This window comes from Drosophila miranda, chromosome 5 (assembly GCF_003369915.1).
Source record: "Drosophila miranda strain MSH22 chromosome 5, D.miranda_PacBio2.1, whole genome shotgun sequence".
Lineage (NCBI taxonomy): Eukaryota > Metazoa > Arthropoda > Insecta > Diptera > Drosophilidae > Drosophila > Drosophila miranda.
Genome location: NC_046678.1, coordinates 2,117,191 through 2,139,047, shown reverse-complemented (window position 1 = coordinate 2,139,047; position 21,857 = coordinate 2,117,191). Strand labels below are relative to the sequence as shown.

Sequence of the window (21,857 nt, the reverse complement as noted above, 5' to 3'; positions counted from 1 at the left end):
CTCTGAGAACTATTCATCAAACAAGACGGACGGACAGACAGATATGGCTTTATCGACTTGGCTATTTATGCTGATCAGGAATAAACATACTTTATGGTGAAACGCTTGCTTCTGGGCGTTACACACATCCACTTTCCCTATAAATATAATATGCCCCCTATACTCTTTTGGAGTATCGGGAATAACTAGCTTAAAAGCTCAGTATAAGGTGAGCGCCGTGTGGATCGCAAGAGCGCACCACAACGAGTTAGCACCAGAGCGCTGTTTACACTTAATAAGCCAAGCCAAGGTAAAGCCAACGACAGGTTTGCTTATAAGTCATCACTTCTTAAAAATTCTACAAATAACTTCGAAGACATATTTCAGGAGAAGAACCGGATATGTCAGTTCAATGAATTCGTATGCGTATTGATTGATGATTCGGCAAGCTTTTGACAATCACCTGTTGAGATATCGCCAATTGGTTGAGCAGCGCTGCGTCGACATGTACGTAGAGGTCGAAACTGGGCGTCTCAACTTCATTCGTTTCAATCAGTCGATGTTAAGATCAGACGAATACAACCACTTTCATGAGTGAGGGAAGCGCCGCAAACATGGGTTGTTTGGTCATTCTCCCATCTACTTATGCAATGATATTCATCATGTTTACTTGCAATCCTAAATGGCCCGAAATTACGAATCTGTTGCTGACAGGCCAAACATCCACGGATTGACTGACACCATTGCACGAGTATTTAAACAAAAGATCAGAGTACTCATGTTTTGGTGATTTCCGTTGGTTGAATAGCAGAAGCGTGGTTTACCACATACACACATTCTGCTTTGAATTGCACAAAGCGTTTTATCTGTCCGTTGGTGAGTGACACAATCAGTGGAATCGGCGTCGCTCACCAGATAAAAACGCAGATCATAATAATCGTGATAAAAGTTATAAAAGGTCCACTTTTGTCGAAAACGTTCTCAACCATTGCAATTTAAAGAACTGCAACTCCATCAAATACGCCGATCCCAACGACGAGGTGACGAAGTTTAATTGGACGTTAAGTGAGTTGTGACGAGGCAATTTTGCGGCCGTTTTCATTTCCGAGCGCAAAGAACAGTACGACCTCCAGCGATAGCATTATAAAATTTATTTTGGACATGCGAAAGCGATCCGTTTGAATGAATTTACTCTATTCAGAAATGTCACGCTATTAAGCGTTTATCTGAAGGCGTTAAATTGGGGCGAGACAACGTTCGCCGTTTTCGCTAGTTTATAATACAAAATTTTAATTGTTTTACCATATTTTATTTTACTATATTTGTATTAACTACGAGATTTAAGTCTTCACTGCACATAAACCGAGACTGAAATGATAATATAACTAAAATATCACTATACTCTCGGAGTACCGGTTATAAAAAGTATTCTTAAACGAAGAGGCTATAGCCGCTAAAGAACTCTTTTATGACTACTTTACAAGTATCAAAAGAGGAGATGACTTATAATTGTGTTACATTTAGATCAACTCTTCTTTTTATTGCTACAATAAAAGCCAGGAAATATATTTGATTGCCTTTTAAAACACACCCAATTAATTCATTAAGGCTACTAAAAAGTTGTAAAGTTATAGTTTTATTAATATGCCAACGCAACGCAAAACTCACACTTATATATTTCGACTACCTGGTGGTAAAGTATTCCATTCAAACTAATATAAGTCTTTAACTATAATATTATTAATGCATTCGAGGTATGATGTGATGCTCTCAGCTTCTACGATATTGTGGAATAAACCGCACACATTTTTGACTCCTGACCCTCCTATAGCTCCGATAGCCAGCTTAATTTAATTTTCATGCCAACATTTGGTTGGGACAGTTAATTAAATTAAAAGCAATATTCACAGTTCGATGAATTCGAAATACAAAAAAAAAATGTATGTGCTATGTACTATACAACATGACCGCTTTGTATGTTTTGGACTTTTATGGTACAAAGAGCGCAGACGCGTGAAATTGCTAACGCCCCTTAATATCCTCTTCCAATTGGTTGGATTTAACATTTAATGGACTTGTATCTAGTGGTAAAAGTGTCTTATTGGCTGGGAAGTTTCCCGAAGCTTGCGGAATTTCCTTCCCCTTTTAGGATTTTTCATGAGGTGCAAGTGCAGTTCGTCTCAATGTCAACCAAAAACTGTTTTTCGCATTCAGTTTTCGATGACATTTCGTGGCGTGATATTCGAGTGCTCAGAGCCCTGATTTTTCTCGGCATTACAATGCAAACAAATAAATACATATATATGTATATATACATGCATCTATACAACGGTCTATAATCTTTGAAACCCATAGGTGTACATCGCCGGCTTGAAATAACTGAACAAGTTTTGTCATAATAAAATCGCGCTACATTTGTATCCGTATATATAGATTGTAGATATAGTATCTGACTAATCTTTACAGCAAGCCTTTTCATTACGGAAAGAAGGCTTCCTTAATCCGACATAACAGCATTTGGATGTTCTAGTAGGTTAAGAAATTATATAATAGGATTAAACATGGTCGGCGAAGTAATTTTGTAATTAGATGAAAACGGGTATTGTATTTAAATATTCAAATTGCCAAACTTCAAGTTTTTACATTTATGCATTTAATTTGTATAGGATATAGTTGGATATAACGTTATTAAATGATTCCCCAAGTTCCCGTTGCAAATATACATATATGTATGTAAACATACATATATTATATAGTAAATACTGCTTACAGAATTTGGTACTGACGATAAAGATAGAGAGAGAGAGAAAGAGAGAGGCGGTGTCATTGGGTGCATTCCAGGCATCACTTTTTGCTGCTAAGCTACTCTGGGTGTGAGAGAGAAAAATATATTCAGCTGATGGGGCGTCCTGAGCTGATGACGCGGAATATATCAATAGTTGCGATTTTACATTCCTTGAGATAACCATATTTGCTTTTTACAAAATCTCAAAAAAATTAATAAACTTTAGTTAATGGTGCTTGGACATTTTGAGATGACCAAACTAGATGACCTTATGTTATAGCTTATATAGGAAAGATCCTATTAAATGCAAATTGTTATCATTTTATGGTCCCAGCCCCTTGTTGGCCCCTTTCTCCCTCGGTGAAAGTTCTCTTGACAGAATTTTAGAGATCACAAAATAATGTTTTCTGGACCACATTTCTACCAGAGGAAATAAGGTCCTAGGTGTGGCCGTGCTTGGCTTTACAAAGATTTGGTCAAAATAAATAAAAAACAGACACCTTTAAAACACCACATATATATGTATACATGTATATCCCACTTAAGAATACGGCCCTCAGTTATAAGTACACCAGACCCGTATAGAATCAGTCCGAAAAAGTTTTCTTTGATGGAAATTTGTATTTAACCATTTTGCCCTTATAGATTATGGTGTGATTTTTATGCATACCTTGATCAAATGCGATGTAGTTAGATCTGACTTTTTGAGCCACTCTACATATCGTATTCACCAGAAACTGTACACCATTGTTACTTCTGCGTTGTAGATCTAATTATTTCTTGCATGGTCCGATTAGGGGTTTTTACTAACTCCATTCATCTTCTTAAAATACTGTCCATTAACCTGTTCGTATTAGTGCGCTAAATTTATTTTATTTTTATTTATTTTCTTTCCTAGTGCTACATACTTAACATAGTTTTTTCCCTTGTATAGGAAAATTATTGGCGGAAATCGGCCGGATCAGACCAAATTATCTATATTATATATATATATCATATAGCGGCAATAAGAATAATCGAATGAAAGGACTACATTCCATTTATTTCTTAAACTTATTTTCTTCCCGTCCTGTTTGTACATAGTGCAATCTAAAGTTATACAAATCTAGCATTTTATCTTATATACTCGTGGCTACCATTTAGAAAAAACGTTTATAAACCAAGGGTCAAATCTCAATCAATCTCAATTTCCTTTATTATATAGCGTATATTTTATAAAGTATGTTATTTGGCGCAGTCTAGAAATGAATAAATTCTGATTTTCAGTGACGTCCGTTGATAACGTTGATAATTGGAAAACAGAATAAACTATTGACTTAGCTTAGTACACATATCGACAAAATATTCAGCGAGCCCCAAATCTCCATAAGAGTTGGGTTGGGAAAATAGGGGCTGGCAGCCGTTGAGGAAATATCTTCAGCAAATTATGAATGATCCAAAAATATGTATAGACTATTGAACTATGAATACAGTGGATGTTGCTTGGTCACATTCGGTCGCAGAATAACTTACTATACTATCAACATATTGTGTCGATTTGAGTACAGAAAATCGTCTTTAAACAAGGATGTCGAGCCGAACCTAATACGTTTTTATATCGCTTCTCAACGGATGTACCCAGAGATGTATTTAAATTACAAAAGGGCTAGATCCAGAATAATTCATTTCCATAATTTCCAAATTATCCCATAAAATATAACCGATTACCTTCTTGATCAGCATCAATATCCGTATCGACAGTCATTAATCTGTCCGTCTTTCCATATTGATGAGTGCATAGATCGCCGAGACTATTGAAACTGGATAATGTAGTGTGTGATTACACACTAGGATCAAGTTTGCTTCAAATTTTCGACCTCCTAAAACTGAATGATACGTGGAGCCGAACTTTTGCAAAATATGAGACTGCCACTATCGCACAATCATCAATGATAATCGTATGTACTCAAATAACTTGCGATTGGATTGAGGAAAATTTTAATAAGAAAAAACACTTTTCTCGAACAGGTGTCATGAGAACGATCTACCTGTAAACTTTTATGGATTTTTAACGTCTGATGGATTGCCCCTAAAAAAATGTTTTTCTTAATCTAAGCGGGTTAAAATACATGTATTGCAAAATATATGGCGGGACCTGTCCTGTACATATTAATCACAAATTAGCCAGAAGTTTCTGATGGAGACGAAGCGTTAGTTCCGCATATTCAATATTTCCATGGATACGCGTTCTGTACATATAAAAACCGTTGTAATTAGACAAAGTAAACTCAATTATCCGCGCATTTCACTTACAAACGTTAATCGTCAAGCAATTTAACCCAATTAAATATGCATGATGTTGTACGTGTAAACAAAAGGCCATCACTGCCACCAGCACGACTTCAGCACGGCAATGGCATGGCAGCCTGTGTCCTGTGTAATGTCTCTCCGCCGCCCTCAAATAGAACACCTATTATTTGCCTGTTGACAGCAACCACTCAAGCGAATTATTGCCAACTCATCAGTGGGTATTTTAGTCTTTATCTACCCCAGTATCTGTATTTGTATTCGTACTCGTCAAAGGGCATATGCTTTCGTGCTTCAACCCTCAGACCCAGTCTGAGGCCCAGACCGAACCGAAACGTAATCGTTTTCGATTTCAATAGTCCATCGGGCATGTAAAATCGAGAGATTGTATGACGACACGACCGACGAGTGGGCTCATTTTGTACCCAAACTTTGAAATATGAGAGCTCACTGAATGGACAACACAAGTGTTAGTGTGAGGCACGCCCACGCCTCGTATAAACAAAGCACTCAAATTAATTGGAGATAATTGAATTTGTATAGCACATGTGTGGATGTTACTATTTTAATTGGGCAAAGTGTTATGGGATCATTATGTTTACATACTAGGAACAGTTAGGAGCAACCATTTAAGTTTATTTTAAGAGTTTAATTTATTTTCAGGTTATATTTTGACTTGTTTCTTGACTATGGACAAGAGCCTAGCTTGCATATATATGGATATAAAACACACCTAGTCGTAGTGGAACTGATGATTACAAACAACCCTATGGAAAATTCAATAGCCTCAGGGAATCATCATCATCCCACCCCGCTTATCTAAGTACATCTGCCAGATTGTTAACAATCTGCTGTTTTTTCTAAATACTAACATAATTTTGTCATTATTTACCTCACTGGTTTGTAATTCGTTCAACCCTCTGGTCTTCTAGTGGGTGACTGGGGTTCCGGTTCTACCGTCTCCCTTCTCGAGTTAAGGAGTCCGTCCTGTTCTAATCATTTGTTTCGCCTTTCGTTAGCGATTTAAGCATGGGTATGTAATAACAATGGCATTAAGCTTAACAATCTGTACTGTATAACTTTTTTTCTAACCTTATTATCTTTAACGAATGTACTCTAGGGACCAGTCTCCTTTTCAATTATGCCATTCACACGCATTCTATAATTGAATGAGGGAGTTTTGGCATAAGGGATGCGATGCGCAAACGCCTGATTATTTTATATGAAACAAATTTGTAACATAAATTGTTATTAGTCCCATTTCTGACCAGAATCTTATCAATTCCCCAGCTAATATGCTTTTTTTCTGATTTTGAAAGACCTCAAGTATTTGCCCAATTGTGTATACATATGAATTTTATTCGTTCTTACAGCCTAACAACAAGACTTTCTACTGTATAATTACTGATCCAAGCAAGAGCCGATTGGGATTAGATTGGTCGTCGAACTTCAAGTGAACTTTAGTTCGTCGCGCCTCCCAGGCTACAAATGGGCATTTCCGAGGAAATGTCAAGCGAGGCCAACAAATAAAAAGTCAATAAAAACTCATTTCCATATACTCCATATAGTTCGCCTTTTTATACCCGATACTCAAAATGATTATAGGGGTATATTAGAGTTGTGATGAAAATGGATGTGTTTAAAGTCCAAAAGGAAACGTTTCCGACCCCATAAAGTATATATATTCCTGATCAGCATCAATAGTCGAGTCGATTATGTCTGTCTGTCCGTCCCAATGAGCGCCTAGTGCTCAGAGACTATAAGAGCTAGAGCAACGACAATTTGTATCCAGACTTATATGATATGTCACTGTTACAATTGTATTTCAAAACTTCGCCCCGTCCCCTTCCGCCCTCACAAAGGACGAAAATCTGTGGCATCCATAATTTTAAAGATACGTGAAAACCAAAAACGCATACTCCTGTTAGATCTCTCTTTTACAAGTATATTTCAAAATTTGAAAATTTCAAAATAATATTTCTGACTTATGAATAAACATATTTTTTAATAATTTACACAAAAAAGCGAAAAAACTGTATTTACTGACATATTTATGTACATGTATATATGTAGTTACATAAACGAAAATGATTGGATGTATTATACAAAAAACAAAAACCAACAATTTTGTTTTCCAACTTGTTCATAAGATATTCAAACAAATTGCTGAATATCCTATAGTCTCTGGGAGATGGGTAAAAAGTGCAAGTCCAATATCGCAAAATATAAAACAAAATTTATTATATGCATATACGTTGTTACATATTTATGTATATGCATCCCTTTTGGCTATAAAAATAATCCGATCTGATCCTGATTCGGCAATCTGCTAGATATGGTCATTCTATATGGTTGTTTTTAGTTTTCTCGTATCTTCAATATTGTGGATTTCACAGATTTTCGTCCTTTGTGGGGGCGTAAAGGGATGGGGCGAAATTTTGAAATACACGTATAACAATGAGATCTAAGAGGAGTATGGATACAAAATTTGGTTTCTCTAGCTATAATAGTCTTTGCCATTTGTGGATGCCAAAGATTTTCTTCCTTTGCGGGGCGGAAAGGGGTGGGACGATATTTTGAAATCCACTTGTGCAGGTTGGATATCACTGGAGTGTGGATGCCAAATTTGGTTGCTCTAGCTCTTATAGTCTCTGAGCTCTAGGCGCTCATAGGGACGGACAGACAGACATGGCTCAATCGACGCGTCTATTGATGCTGATAAAGAATATATATACGTTATGGGGTCAGCGACACACACATCCATTTTCACCACAAATCTAATATACCCCTATAATCATTTTCAGTATGGGGTATAATTATAACCCTGTATTCTTTTATTACAGGGTATGCGCTGTACTTTGTAATATTTAGACTAGAAGAACTGCATACAAATATTTGATTCTCTCAACAGTTATTATTCTTTAGACTTATTATTATTATTATTTTAGACTTAGTTGATGAATAATATTAAATTTAATGCCTTTTTCAATCTGTATATTTATTTTAGTTCTTTAGTAAATGGCGTTTCCGGAAACCGTACAAAAAACTGAAACATCATCGAATCCACCTAATGGAATGGAAAACAGTCAGACATCTCAAAGGTCAAATCATGTACGTAGAAAGACACTATTGAACGTACAAGTTCTGCCAGTACGGCTATTCGTTAATGAAAATATATATTACGGGCAGAACAGATTACGATTACTTTGACATTTATAGTTCCACTTTATGTAGTTACGGACATAGTATGAAATATATTTATACCGTATATTTTGACGTATCAGTGTAATTGTACATATGTATCTTGTGATATGTATTTATTTTTTTTAATATATTCCGTTTTTTATAAATTTTTTCGTTTTTATTTTAATGTACGGAACAAGAACACTTAGAAAACTATGTATCAATTAATTAATTTATGGCGAAAATATAAATATTTAAAAGAAAATTCGGCAGAAAAATTTCCAAGAAATTTGTAGTTTTTCTTTTTCTTTTTAAGACATGAATGTTTTCTAATATATTTGCTTCAGCTGCATGACTAGCTATAAAATGTACATTTTACATCTATTTGAGGCTATTTGAGGTTTGCATACGTGTTTCTTCTAAAACTGCGCAAGTTTACATTCACAATGAATAGTCAGCTGCCATAAGGAGACAATTTGGAAATCTTTTTTAAGGGTGCGTCAATTTCTCTTACTAAAAGAAAACCAAAGTAAACAAATGATTCCCTTGTGGTATCATTAGCTACGTGCTTTCATTTTTTCTTTTCTTTTTCATGGCTTATAAAGATTGGAAGTCCAGAGCGGTGAAAAACTTTTTTGAGTTTAAAATACGATTTTATTGTTAACTTGATGATGAATGCCAAGTAGAAAAATGGCACACGTAGCGTGCATATAAATTCTGTTTAAGTTGAAATGGTTGGATTATATATGTATTAGTGTCTAATGACGGTAATTTATAAATAGATCTCATTTCACTAACAAAGCGCTAACATACCTATATCAATTAAAAGTAAAATCTAAGAAAATTGTTTTTTTCTAAATATAATTCAGTAAAATGTAAAAAAGTATTGTCTTGTGGATTAAAACTTTAAATTGAGTCCCCCAAATGACAAAAATAATAATAAATACGAACAACTCGTGCTAACCCCATACAATTTTTATACCCGATACTCAAAATGAGTATTGAGGTATATTAGATTTGTGGTAAAAGTGGATGTGTGTAACGTCCAGAAGGAATCGTTCCGACCCCATAAAGTATATATATTCTTGATCAGCATCAATAGCCGAGTCGATTGAGCCCTGTCTGTCTGTCCGTCCGTCCGTCTGTTCGTCCCTATTAGCGCCAAGTGCTCAAAGACTATAAGAGATAGAGCAACGATGTTTTGGATCCAGACTTCTGTGATATGTCACTGCTACAAGAATATATCAAAACTTCGCCCCGCCCACTTCCGCTCCCACAAAGAGCGAAAATCTGTGTGCAGAATCATAGAGGATGACTATATCTTCTAGAGTGCAAAATCTGAACCAGATCGTATAATTATTATAGCCAGAATCAAGAAAACAATTTCATTCTTTCTCGCTCTGTCTCTCTCTAACACATAGGTTTCATGGTCGGTTTTGCCAATTGCAAAATATAAGTTCAAGGATCTCAGAACCTATAAGAGCCAGAGCAACCAAATTTGGTATCCACACTCCTGTGATATCGTACCTTGACCGTTTTGTGTCAAAATTTCGACACACCCCCTTCCGCCCCCGCAAAGGACGAAAATCTGGGGCATCCACAAATCTCAGAGACTATTAACGCTAGAGTAACCAAATTTGGTATCCGCACTCTTGTTAGATCTCACTATAAAACGTATATCTCAAAATTTCGACCCACCCCCTTCCGCCCCCACAAAGGACGAAAATCTGTTGCATCCACAATATTGCAGATTCGAGAAAACTAAAAACGCAGAATCATAGATAATGACCATATCTATCAGATTGCTGAATCTGGATCAGATCAGATCATTTTTATAACCAAAAGGAACAAATCAATTTGCAGTGGCTACGCCGCTCCCGACGTCACGCTTAGACTGATTTTCTGTCTCTCTCGCACGCACTTTTTGTCGTGTCGTTTAATATTAGCGGCGTCTGCCGGAGGAGAGCCATACTGACTAAGTATCGGGTATAAATGTGGAATTGCGGTGTCCGCAGCAACTCACAACGTTCCCCCTCGTTTTTTTAATATCGTTACTTTAAGTTGAAAGCCCAATTCTGTGAAAAAACAGAGATGGTTCTTAATGTTTAATGTTTTTATTTCAAGAAAATGGGATTTGGGAAAATACAAAATGGTTCTACCCGTAAATATCTGATTGCGGCCTTACACATTTGGATTAAATACCCCCTAAAACAACGCAATAAACAGAAATTCTGATTTACATCTAGCACGGATTCAAGTAATTGAGCATTCTTCTTCTTTTTGTATTCGTTTTGTTAATATTATATATATCAAGTTTCGCAAAATTTAATGCACTTCCAGACTTGTAAAAAGAGCGAAAATAAACCAAGGGGATGCAAATTAAAGGAGGCAAAGTACATAGATTTGACTCTTGGCAAGTCAGTCAGTGAGCGACGAAAATTGTATTTTCAAGACTATTTTTTCGTGTGATAATCTAACCCACCTCTAGGCTTTTCTTATTTAATATTTTATATATATGGATTGTGATTAAACATATTTTTGTCTTTCATTATGATGCAAACAAATGCAAGACATTTTTTTAATTGTTTTTATAGCTGAGCCATAGTTTATCAAAGTCATTAGATAAGGTTAACCACATAGTGTTGTATGACAGCAGCATTTTACAGCATTTTGTCAACAAAACTATTGGCGAGTCATTGAGATAGATCAAATACTTAACACTGAGAGACCAGTTTGCGTAAAATCAGACTATATCAACTTCACTTTTGATGCTGTTCTATAAATATAATTACATTTAGTATTCCTATACATGATGGTGTCTGAGACGATTCTTTCTGCCCGTTACATACATTCGCTCTACCATAGGAAGATTTTATTGCCTCAATTAATGTACGTTTATTATTTTTAGGTTAGCTCGGTTCTGCTTTATGGAATACCAATTGTGTCTTTGTACATTGAGGGTCAAGAGCGACTCTGCTTGGCGCAAATCTCAAATACTCTTCTAAAACAGTTCAGCTACAATGAAATACATAATAGACGTGTGGCGCTTGGCATTACCTGCGTCCAATGTACACCAGTACAGTTGGAGATTCTGAGAAGAGCAGGTGCCATGCCGGTAAGTTCACGGCGATGCGGAATGATAACTAGAAGAGAAGCTGAGCGTCTTTGTAAGAGTTTCTTGGGCGACAACTCACCACCTCGATTGCCTGACGACTTTGCATTTAATGTGCAGCATAAATGTGCATGGGGATGTCGTGGGTCATTCTTACCATCTCGGTATAACTCATCACGAGCCAAATGCATCAAATGTGCATTCTGTGGAATGTTCTTCTCGCCGAATAAATTCATTTTTCATTCACATCGCATCACAACAAACGACAGGTACGTTCAGCCCGATGCTGCCAACTTTAATTCCTGGCGACGGCATATGACGCTAAGTGGAAACGCCCACGACGAAAAAATTATCTATGCATGGGAAGATGTCAAGGCAATGTTTAATGGTGGCACCAGGAAAAGACTCGTTAGTAGCAATAGTAATGTTAATCGCAATCGAAATCAAAGCTCACCAACGTCATCGTCAGCTACTACAATAATAGGTGGAAGTACTTGTAGCTCACCAACTGACTGTGAGATACTAGATACTAAAAACATAGCATGCAAGGAGGCCCCATTATCAAAGCGATCCGTTGATCACCAATATAATTACAGTACCGTGGCTGCAGCCGCCGCTGTGGTCGGGGTTACGGCTGTAGCTGCTGCTACGGTTGGAGTACCTTTCAATTTACATCACTCTTCGGTCCTTTCACCCCTTCACTCGCTTCGCAACGACCACGACCTTGCGATAATGCCCCTTTCAAGAAATTTTGTTGTGGACTATATGTGGCAGCAACAGGACGGAAATCATCAGCAGCAGCAATCGAAAAATTCGAAAATCTGCGGCGCCGAGCCTTGTGAATCGGCTCTTGACTTCGAATCATGCCCAATGCCATGGGCTAGGGCAGAAACGAATATGCCATCAACGACATCTAATGCCGTTCGCTTGGGGGAGCGGGAGCGTCATCAATTTAATATGAGAAACGAAACTTCGTCTACTTCTATGTGTGGCATTATCAAAAATCGAAAGCTGTCTGATGTCGGCAGCAGTGGTCTAACGTTTTCTGATTATAACATTCCATCGATATTAAGCTGCTCTGCATTTAAACCAGTTGTCGCTTCAGCAGCAATTGTATCTACTTCATTATACACTAGGTCTAGTGACTCGAATAGCAACGTTTACATTACCCCAACTCAAACGGCCCGAACAACAACAGTTCTAACGCATAACAGTATTACAACTGCCTCGCACCGCTTACCAACAGGAGACAGTTTTTCGCCAATATTAGACACTATCCAATCCAATATTGAAAGTGAGAGAATCAATTTTTCGACTTCATTATCCATTCACAACAAAAACAGCTCGGATAAATCAATTTCATCAGAATCGGCTTACGGAAGAGGAAGACATTTATATGATAATGATGACGACGACGATGAGGTTGTGGATATCGAAACAACGGAAGACGAAGTTCTTAATGAGCATTTCGCAGAGTGTCCACATTCAGCAGCTGATATATCATCTGAAAGTGAAAGTTCAAGTCATTCTCAGACACCAAGTACAAATATTGATGTAGATGCTGATGCTGATGTGGATGTGGATGGTATTACAACGGATGCCGAGGATCAACTTGAGTTGAAATCAAATGTTTGCTTGCTGGATAATACTAACCGCTCCATATCAAACTCAAATGGAAAAGTAAAAGTGGCTGGGACTTCCTTGAATGCGGAACCCGCAATTTGCGAGGAAGGCTATAAATGTAATGAGGTATACAAATTATTTTATTGCGATATCTTTCTCTTAAGCTTTTTGTTTTGATAATGCTGCTCGTGGAAATATACACACAAATATACACTTTTGACAATAACTAAAGTTTTGACCCATTTAATGACAATGCTCTTAATGTGCGGAATTGGAATACCACATCATACTGATGGATCGGTGTCAAGAATATACATACTGTATCAAAATAATCGATGGATCTGTCAGCCAGTTTTTCTGACGAAGTTAGCCTACCTATCTTGTTTATCACAATTTTTACACTTAATCTCTTGTTTTCGATTAAGGAGACCTTAGCACCTATAAACAAGAAGTTTTTGTTTTATCACTGATACTCCCAACATCATTTTTGGTTCGAATTTCAATTTCTCTCATGTATTTCCGCACAGACCTCACTGGCCAGAGGGAACCACTGGTAACTTACGCTGCAATCAGCAACGTTTTCAGATATCTTACGCTTACTGAGTTTACAAGCAGTTTCAGTTTCATGAAGAATGTACATTTAGCATCTATGTCGATAAAGACATTTCGAGTTTACTGATGAAACCTAATACCTACATTTCGAAGACTGTAAGATCCACACATATGTATGTATGTATGTAACTGGTTTCAAACTATTAGGGTACCTTCCACATACTTATACGCGTAGTCCCACCAATATAAATTCATTTGTCCAATTTAATATGTAATCACTTTTTTAAAATTCATTCTAGGAGACGAAAGGGTTCAATGGTCATTTAAGAATTTTCACTCGAGGAAAGAGTTTTAAGCACCAACCGGAACGAAATAGTTCAAAAAAGGCAACAACTACATTTTCGAAAAAGAAATTTTACTCGAAATCTGTGGCCATTAAATCTGCTCAATCACAAGTACAGCACAGAGTTGCCTTTCCAGTATTCTTTAAGTCGCAAGTAAACCCGTTTAATGAGCATCATCCACGACCAACGACACTGAGCCCTAACTCTCTTTCGGACTCATCTAACGCATGGAGCTATCCACTTGGTAATATTCGGCAGCTATATTGTTATGAAAGTAGCCCAACAGCCAATAAAAATTGTGTTGATTTTAAGTAAGCCTAACAAAATATAAAAGTCTATTAAAATTAAAATGTCTCGTGGTCATTTAAATGCAATGCAGGTAAGGTATCTTTCATTATAAAATAGGATATTTTAGGAATTTGACTTTGTCTATATCTCTCTATTATATAAAAGAGTTTTTTGATCGACGCCGTATCAATAACATACTCCTAACTTAAATTGGCTGGTTGCAATTTCCACCGTAAACATTGTTACATTCTCATAAAATCTCATTGTGCTATCGGTCTTGCACCTGCATAAGCCATAAGCTCTACATATGTACATATATGTAACAATAAATTGTACATAAGTTTAACTGAAACGCTCGACTTTTTATACCCGATACTCAAAACGAGTATTGGGGTATATTAGATTTGTGGTAAAAGTGGATGTGTGTAACGTCCAGAAGGAATCGTTTCCGACCCCATTAAGTATATATATTCTTGATCAGCATCAATAGCCCTGTCTGTCTGTCCGTCCCTATCAGCGCTTAGTGCACAAAGACTATAAGAGCTAGAGCAACGACGTTTTATATCCGGACTTCTGTGATATGTCACTGCTACAAGTATATTTCAAAACTTTGCCCCGCCCCCTTCCACCCCCCCTTCCAAAGGGCGAAAATCTGTGGTAGAGGATGACTATATGTTCTAGAGTGTAAAATCTGAACCAGATCGTATAATTATTATAGCCAGAATCAAGAAAACAATTTCATTCTTTCTCGCTCTCTCTCACTAACGCACAGGTTTCATGGTCGGTTTTGCCAATTGCAAAATATGAGTTCAAGGATCTCAGAACCTTTAAGAGCCAGAGCAACCAAATTTGGTATCCACACTCCTGTGATATCGGGACCTTGACCGTTTTGTGTCAAAATTTCGACACACTCCCTTCCGCCCCCGCAAAGGACGAAAATCTGGGGCATCCACAAATCTCAGAGACTATTAAGGCTAGAGTAACCACATTTGGTATCCGTACTACTTTTAGATCTCACTATAATACGTATATCTCAAAATTTCGCCCCTCCCCCTTCCGCCCCCACAAAGGACGAAAATCTGTTGCATCCACAATATTGCAGATTCGAGAAAACTAAAAGCGCAGAATCATAAATAATGACCATATCTATCATATTGCTGAATCTGGATCAGATCAGATCATTTTTATAACCAAAAGGAACAAATCAATTTTGTCGTGTCTTCGTTGTGTCGTTTAATATTAGCGGCGTCTGCCGGAGGAGAGCCATACTGACTAGGTATCGGGTATAAATGTAGAGTTGCGGTGTCCGCAGCAACTCACAACGTTCCCCCTCGTTTTATTTAAAAAAGTCAACAGCTCAATGGGATAACAAATATATTTTGACAGACAATACCAAAGACATTTTAATAATAATCGCCATATATTTCAACGAAGGACAAGAGCTTAAAGCGTGCCGAAGAGAGCGATTGTACCTGCACGTTTTTTCCCAAGTCGTATTACACTTATGTTTTAAAAACGGTTGCAAATGAGCTTGCGAACTTCAAAATGAAATCCACATACATATGTAGAACATAAATACAAATTTGAATGCGTGTGAAAAAACTATAAACATATTTGCTGATGAAGTTTATACACATATGACTCAGTGTATTTTTGGTCTTTCTGCTATCTAAGAATCCGTTATAAGATTGTTCTTGTTGTCTGTCTATCCCATTGATGTACTTGTTAGAGAGAGAGAGGGAGTGTGTTATCAGAGACTCGCGCAAGGGATCAAGTTTGGTTTTTTTATAATCCGTGGTAAGTTAAGGTTAAGGCGAACTTATTCAGTTCGTTCACTGCAGTAATATTTATTTTTTGTTCGCTCAACACTAATATATAAGAACATATGTACATATATTTTTATTAAAGACTAAAGACTTCTTCGGCCGAAATTTTATTCCGTGTCGTTGCCTTATATTTTATGCAAATGTCTGACCGCCAAATAGTTTTTGTACGTACATTTTTTAATAAATCGCGGTCTGTCGACGGTATTTTGTGGCGTACGAGCGAGACCAATGCGTAGGAGGCTTGCCCCTAGTACAGTGTTGACATTTTAGCTTATTTTAAGCTAGATTTGGCTTATTTTAAAACCAAATAGCTTGAAAAATATTTGAAATGCTTATAGCTTGAAATGTAGCTTATTTAAAATAATTAGTACAACAAAATTTATGTTTTTTTATTTTTTTGTAATATTTTTTAATTTTTAGCGAGAAAACTGATACAAATTATATTTCTTGTTCATATTTTGGTATATCATTTTGTGTATAAATGTATAGTAATTTTTCGTTGATAAATTTTAGACACACTACAGTATTGTTTGCACTTTTACATAAGAGAAAATGCCGAAAGTGTCTTATAATCAAAATTTCCACAATTTCTGTTTAAATTTTGAAGAATTTAAGGAGTGTCTACGCAATGTGCTAACTGACCCCACAAAATCGTACAGCTGCTTTTATAATGCAAAAATTGGGTTCAAGTTGTGCGAATTACGGCAGCATGCTGTCGCTAAAAAACGTCCAATGCAACCATGGCACAAACTAACAAAATACCTTTTATTAAAAAGTCCTCAAGAAACAGAGGAGCAGGAGGCTGCGGTTTGTTTGTACCTTGCTGAGCACTCGTCCATAGCATAATGAAGTGGAAGAAATCATGTCATAGCTTAAATAATAAATAAAAATAAAAAAAGTATATCGACAATATTAAAGTATCCATGATTTTGATGTGTTTTTATGTTTTAAGCTATTTTTAGCTTATTCTAGCTTATTTTTTTTCAATCTAGCTTATGGTGACTCTCAAATCTGGCAGCACTGGCACTGGCACCCTAGTGTAATCATAATAATAGAAAAATACAATCTTAATCGTACTTATGTACCTTTACACATACGCTTCACTTCCATTTTTAGACAATTCAAACAGAGAGACTGAGGGAAGCGTCGCATTGCGAATATAGTTATTGATTAAACTTTCTCTATAAATAACTTGGAAATAAATTAATTTTAACAAAAAATTGTATTCCATTATGAAGATCCATGTTACTAATATTAATTTTAAACATAAAAACAAAAAAAACCTTTGGCATATCAAAAAAACTTAAAAGTATAAAAAAGGCCCTTTTCTACGCGCAACAACTATTCGGTCACATTGTAGTTTGTACGAAAAAAATTGTTTTCCACCAGTTTTATTTGTGTTTTTCCCCAATTATAAAGAAATAAACGGGTGTCCGAATAAATGTTGTGCTGAATGTATGTGCACGTACGCAAAGTTATTTTTTAACTGTTCTTTTCATCCTCTTTTTACGATCTTGTCCGCTTTTTTGGCAGACACACATACAATGAAAGCCTCAGTATTTCTTTTTTGAACGACGCGTCGTTGTCGTTTTCGTTGTCGAAACATAGCCGCTATTGCAGACTTCAGTGCTGTTCAGAGTTTTTGTGTAATTGAAATGACAAATAATATTAATTATTATTATTGTTGCGGACATACGCACGCACCGGCGCACCACCCTACACCAGGAGCCGGTGAAATTAGTGCTCCGCAGCAGAAACGTCCCCAACAAGTGCTCAGCGGAGGATATACAAGACGAATGATGGAGTTATGGACTGCTATTGAGGAAACTGAGGAGCAGCAAAAAAAACAAGAGCAGCAGCTGTTGGACAAAGTAAATGTATGTATTTATCAATTATCGACACCGATTTTAAAGGAAGAACTGGATGAATATTTTCTTATTGATAATGATTTGACGATTTAAGGCTGCAGAAATTTGGAATAGATTCCATTTAAATTTTAATGACGAGAGCTTAACGCACAGCATATCACGTTTAAATAATGCTGTGCCCGATTGTTGTTATATGTCAAAAACTACTGCTAAACAATCAAAAATTACTGATTATTTAAAATAAGAATAAAAAGAAAAACCAAACATAGAAATTAATCTTGTTGTATTATGAATTATGTGTATGTATACGAGTTTTTATGAAAAAAAAACATGCTATTGAATAGTGTTGGGTAAACATTGCACATTTTGGTGAACATGTTCACTTGTTCTTTTTTAGTAAGTGAGTCAACTCACTCATATTGCTCACTTGCTCTCTTAGATTTCTCAGTTACTCACTTGCTCAGTTGCTCACTTGCTCAGTTGCTCTGTTGCTCACTTGCTCAGTTGCTGACTTGCTCACTCAGTTGTTCACTATTCATGCACAGATGGTTCCAAATTTCACTATACTTTCGAATTAGCGACATATAGAATATTTGAAAGAGTTAACAGCTTTGCCGGTAATACAAAAAGTGTGAAGTAAACGCAAATATGAGCAACAGCTGACAGATCGCAAAATGCCCTTTGAGGAGCAAAATTGCGCAAAAAGTGAGTAAAGAACAAGTGAACAAAAATGAACAAGTGAACAACAAAGAACAAGTGAGCAAAAAAGAACAAGTGAACAACAAAGAACAAGTGAACAACAAAGAACAAGTGAACAAAAAAGAACAGCTTGGAAGGAACATGTTCAGTTGCTCACTTAAGTGAACAACTCTTTTTTGTTCACTCACTCATGAGCAACACAACACTATTATTGAATTAATTTGTTACTTTTTTTTTTATTAAAAAATTAATTGGTTCTATTTTAAAACCTATTACGAACACTGCAACCATAAAATAAAGAAAAACTAATTTTTTTAGAGCGTCTTCCGGGTATAACGACGTAAAATTGTCGGTCCCTTTAGTGTCGTTATAACCGGAGTCTACTGTATATCCATTGGTTCCATGTGTAGAGCGAAGTCGTGGCCTTCTTCACTCTATCTATGACATTCGGCATTTAATTAAGCTTTTTCTCAATTACCAACCCTAACTAACTGGAACTGTCGCCAAAGAAGAGCGTGCATCCATTTAATATTGGTGGATTGGGGAAGGCACCTTGTATTTGTTTGTGAATAATACGAGTTCCGTTTTTGAGGGATTTACTCCCAAGCCGCGCGATTCTGTCCGTACCGACAGTTGCGCTAGCTTTGCGGTCATTAAGTCGCAGAGTGTTTGGGGGTATTTCCCCGAGGAGATAATTGCAAAGTCGCGTAAGCCACGTCCCCTCCCTTCCAGGTCGCATAGAATCTAATTGACTGCTATGTTCTACAGAAAAGAAGACAGGACGACACCTTGCGGGGTGCCTCTGTTGACATACCTTGACTGGGCGGACGATCCCATCGATGATGTCTCTGAAGGCTCCACAATTTCAAGGCTATTAGTGAGTATTCATTGAGATGCAGAGAGCCTTGGAGGTGAAGACTTACTATGTCTTAAGCCAAGCTCGCGGGAATGTACCCACAGCCATTTTTGCCCAGACTGATTTTATAGTCTGCCCCGTGCTTCTCCTGCAGCTTTTACATAGAATGTCTATTTGTTTTCTTTTCCCCCCTAGGTTTGTTAGAGGTGCACACTGCAGTGAAGGCGTTGTTTCATGCTTCCGTGAACGTGCTCACTAGATGGTGTAGTTCGTCCTTTGCATCCGAGCATGTTAGTGATTTTTATGGGAGTGAGTCCTCCAGGGTTGTACTATATTTTTCCCAGTTTGCATTTCTGGGGTTAATGTGGTTAGTCGGACTTTCCAACTCTTGACTATGTCTAACAGTTTGTATAAGGTCAGTAACCTATTACCGATGAAGCTTAAGATGAAGCTGAAAAGTGGCTCACTCCTTACATTTGTGTCCGAGCTTCCCCCGAGCTCTGGATGCTGCTTTAAAGTGGTGGAGATTGATCTGGAGGAGCCTTTAGAGGACATCTTTAGAGTTCTCCGCCACTGTAATGTGAGCGTCTAGGCCGTCTTCGACTTCGTCGTCGCGACATATCGCCTCGAAGTCATGCCTCAGAGTGCTGTCGGTCGAGTAACCTTCCAGGTCTGTCTCCATCTTATCGTCGGGTGCTTAGATTTCCAAGACAAGCAGCGGTCGGCCGGTACCGCTTCTAGCCACTTCCACTGGTTCTTTGGGACGCCAATCAGCGTCCTCTCTCTGGATATCTGCGTGAACGAGGTGTTTGGCAGTACTATGGAGCGATTCGGTGCTAGCCCAGGAGTCTCCTGCGAGCGTTGCGTCCGCAACCTTCGAAGCCCACTTAACCTTTTTCAGCCAGTTGTCCGTTTGGCTGGACATCTGGCTTGCATCTTGCCGACGAAGTATGTTGCCAGCACGTTTTGGCTTAGACGTTAGTCGATGGCGTCTCGCCCCCCACCACTTTACCAGCAGGTAGAGCAGCCGCAGAATTGCATAACCACTCTGCCAAGGTATCGGTTTCGGGAGGTGATTTACCAACCGCCCTGTATCCGGGATGGACTCTTTTGGTTCGCCCTAACGTCTTTCGCAGCGCAGGTTTTTTCCGCTATGTTTGGCGTTGGGCCAGGCCTTTGGGCCGCTGCCTTTCCCTGTTTGGGATTTCTCCCTTTTGGCATTTGGAGAGTGCCAAACTCATCTATGTTTTTTATTTGCTTACAATATTCCATTCTATTCCTACGAACAGCAGAAAAGGGGTCTGGTACGTCCGGGCAGAGATCCACATTGTCCGGATAAGGCATCCGTAGAACAGGGGGTTGCCAAGTCCCTGAACTCTCCGTTAATGACTGGGCCAGTTTTATACACCGGCCCCCAAACCAGGCTGACTCTAGGCACGGGAAGAATAAACCACTTAGTCCGGCCCGGTGTGAGGTGAGTGTTGGGGGTTCGGATGTGGGTAGGTAATGTGCAGGGATAGAGAAGTGTGTGAGCTTGTTATACGAGGCGGCACAACAAGCGCATCGTCAGTGTTGCTGCTTCGCGAACACCCGCTGGCTGTCCGGGGCTGCTTATTTTCGGTACTCTCCATATGTAGGCCGTTCCCACTTTAGAGCCACTTCACAAGCTCTTCAGACCAGATGCCAGATGTAAACTACCAACGCACATTGCAAAACGCGTGGGTGCACGTTGCTGGTATAATCTCAATTTGCTAAAACCAGGTGCATAGTCTGTGAACTGGACAACATACTGAAAGAGAACAATTAATTATAGAAATTCGTCAAATCAAAACGTAACAGCTAACGCCAGAAGTGGTATTGAAGAAATGTTAAATTTTCAGAGACAATGTTTTTTTGATGGATGGAAGATGGCTGGTGGTGGATGGTGCTAGTGGGAATTGAAGTTTCACTTCTGTTAAAAAATCCCACCGCTCCCCATAGATGAGCTGTGTGGGAAAAGGCTATAAACAATATTGCAATAGCTGATCGCTAATTTATTTTTCTGTGGATGGAGCCATAAACCATACAGTATATAGATGTGCCAGTTCATACAACGAATGTGTCGCACAGCGAACACAGAAAACTAAATCTCAGGGTCTTCGGCTCTGGCGTTAGCAACGATTTCCATGTGTTAGTACAACACGCACAAAATTGTTTCACAAAAATTTGTGATTGTATGATCTTTTCGGTTTTTTAGAGTTCTGTATTTCTGTTTTATGTTGTGCTTTTTAATTTGTGGGTGCACATGCATTCTCAGGTACCTTTCGTGTGTATTATTGTTTGCTATGGAGGCTATTTGTCAGGGACGTGTTTCTTTCCCATGTTCCAAAATCCAAACCAAACTTTAGGAATTCATTTTCTCGTACTCCACTCGTATTTTATGAAATATTAGTCGATGATTTTCACTATTTTTTCCA

General features: G+C 37.8%; 1 protein-coding gene and 1 long non-coding RNA gene across 5 annotated transcripts in view; one reads left to right on the top strand and one right to left on the bottom strand.

Annotated features, from left to right (window-relative positions):
• Positions 1 to 14,192, top strand: part of LOC108164474 — a 59,527-nt gene extending 45,335 nt beyond the window's left edge. The window contains exons 1-6 of one of the 4 annotated variants that reach the window (XM_033394302.1): positions 5,181 to 5,267; positions 5,714 to 5,873; positions 5,983 to 6,083; positions 8,058 to 8,161; positions 11,142 to 13,094; positions 13,820 to 14,192. In XM_033394302.1, the coding sequence (XP_033250193.1) occupies positions 8,069 to 8,161; positions 11,142 to 13,094; positions 13,820 to 14,179 (2,406 nt within the window). In that variant the 5' untranslated portion in view covers positions 5,181 to 5,267; positions 5,714 to 5,873; positions 5,983 to 6,083; positions 8,058 to 8,068 and the 3' untranslated portion in view covers positions 14,180 to 14,192. Of the gene's footprint in view, positions 1 to 5,180; positions 5,268 to 5,713; positions 6,084 to 6,170; positions 6,657 to 8,057; positions 8,162 to 11,141; positions 13,095 to 13,819 lie in introns of those variants that run through there. The other 3 variants (XM_033394303.1, XR_001775848.2, XR_001775847.2) reach the window with 3 other exon arrangements.
• LOC117189221 lies at positions 3,625 to 5,457 on the bottom strand. Its single transcript, XR_004473293.1, has 3 exons — positions 5,292 to 5,457; positions 5,057 to 5,224; positions 3,625 to 4,992 (listed from the first exon to the last, which is right to left on the bottom strand). It is a non-coding gene; the product is annotated as an uncharacterized LOC117189221 (long non-coding RNA).
• Positions 14,193 to 21,857: the final 7,665 nt, after the last annotated feature.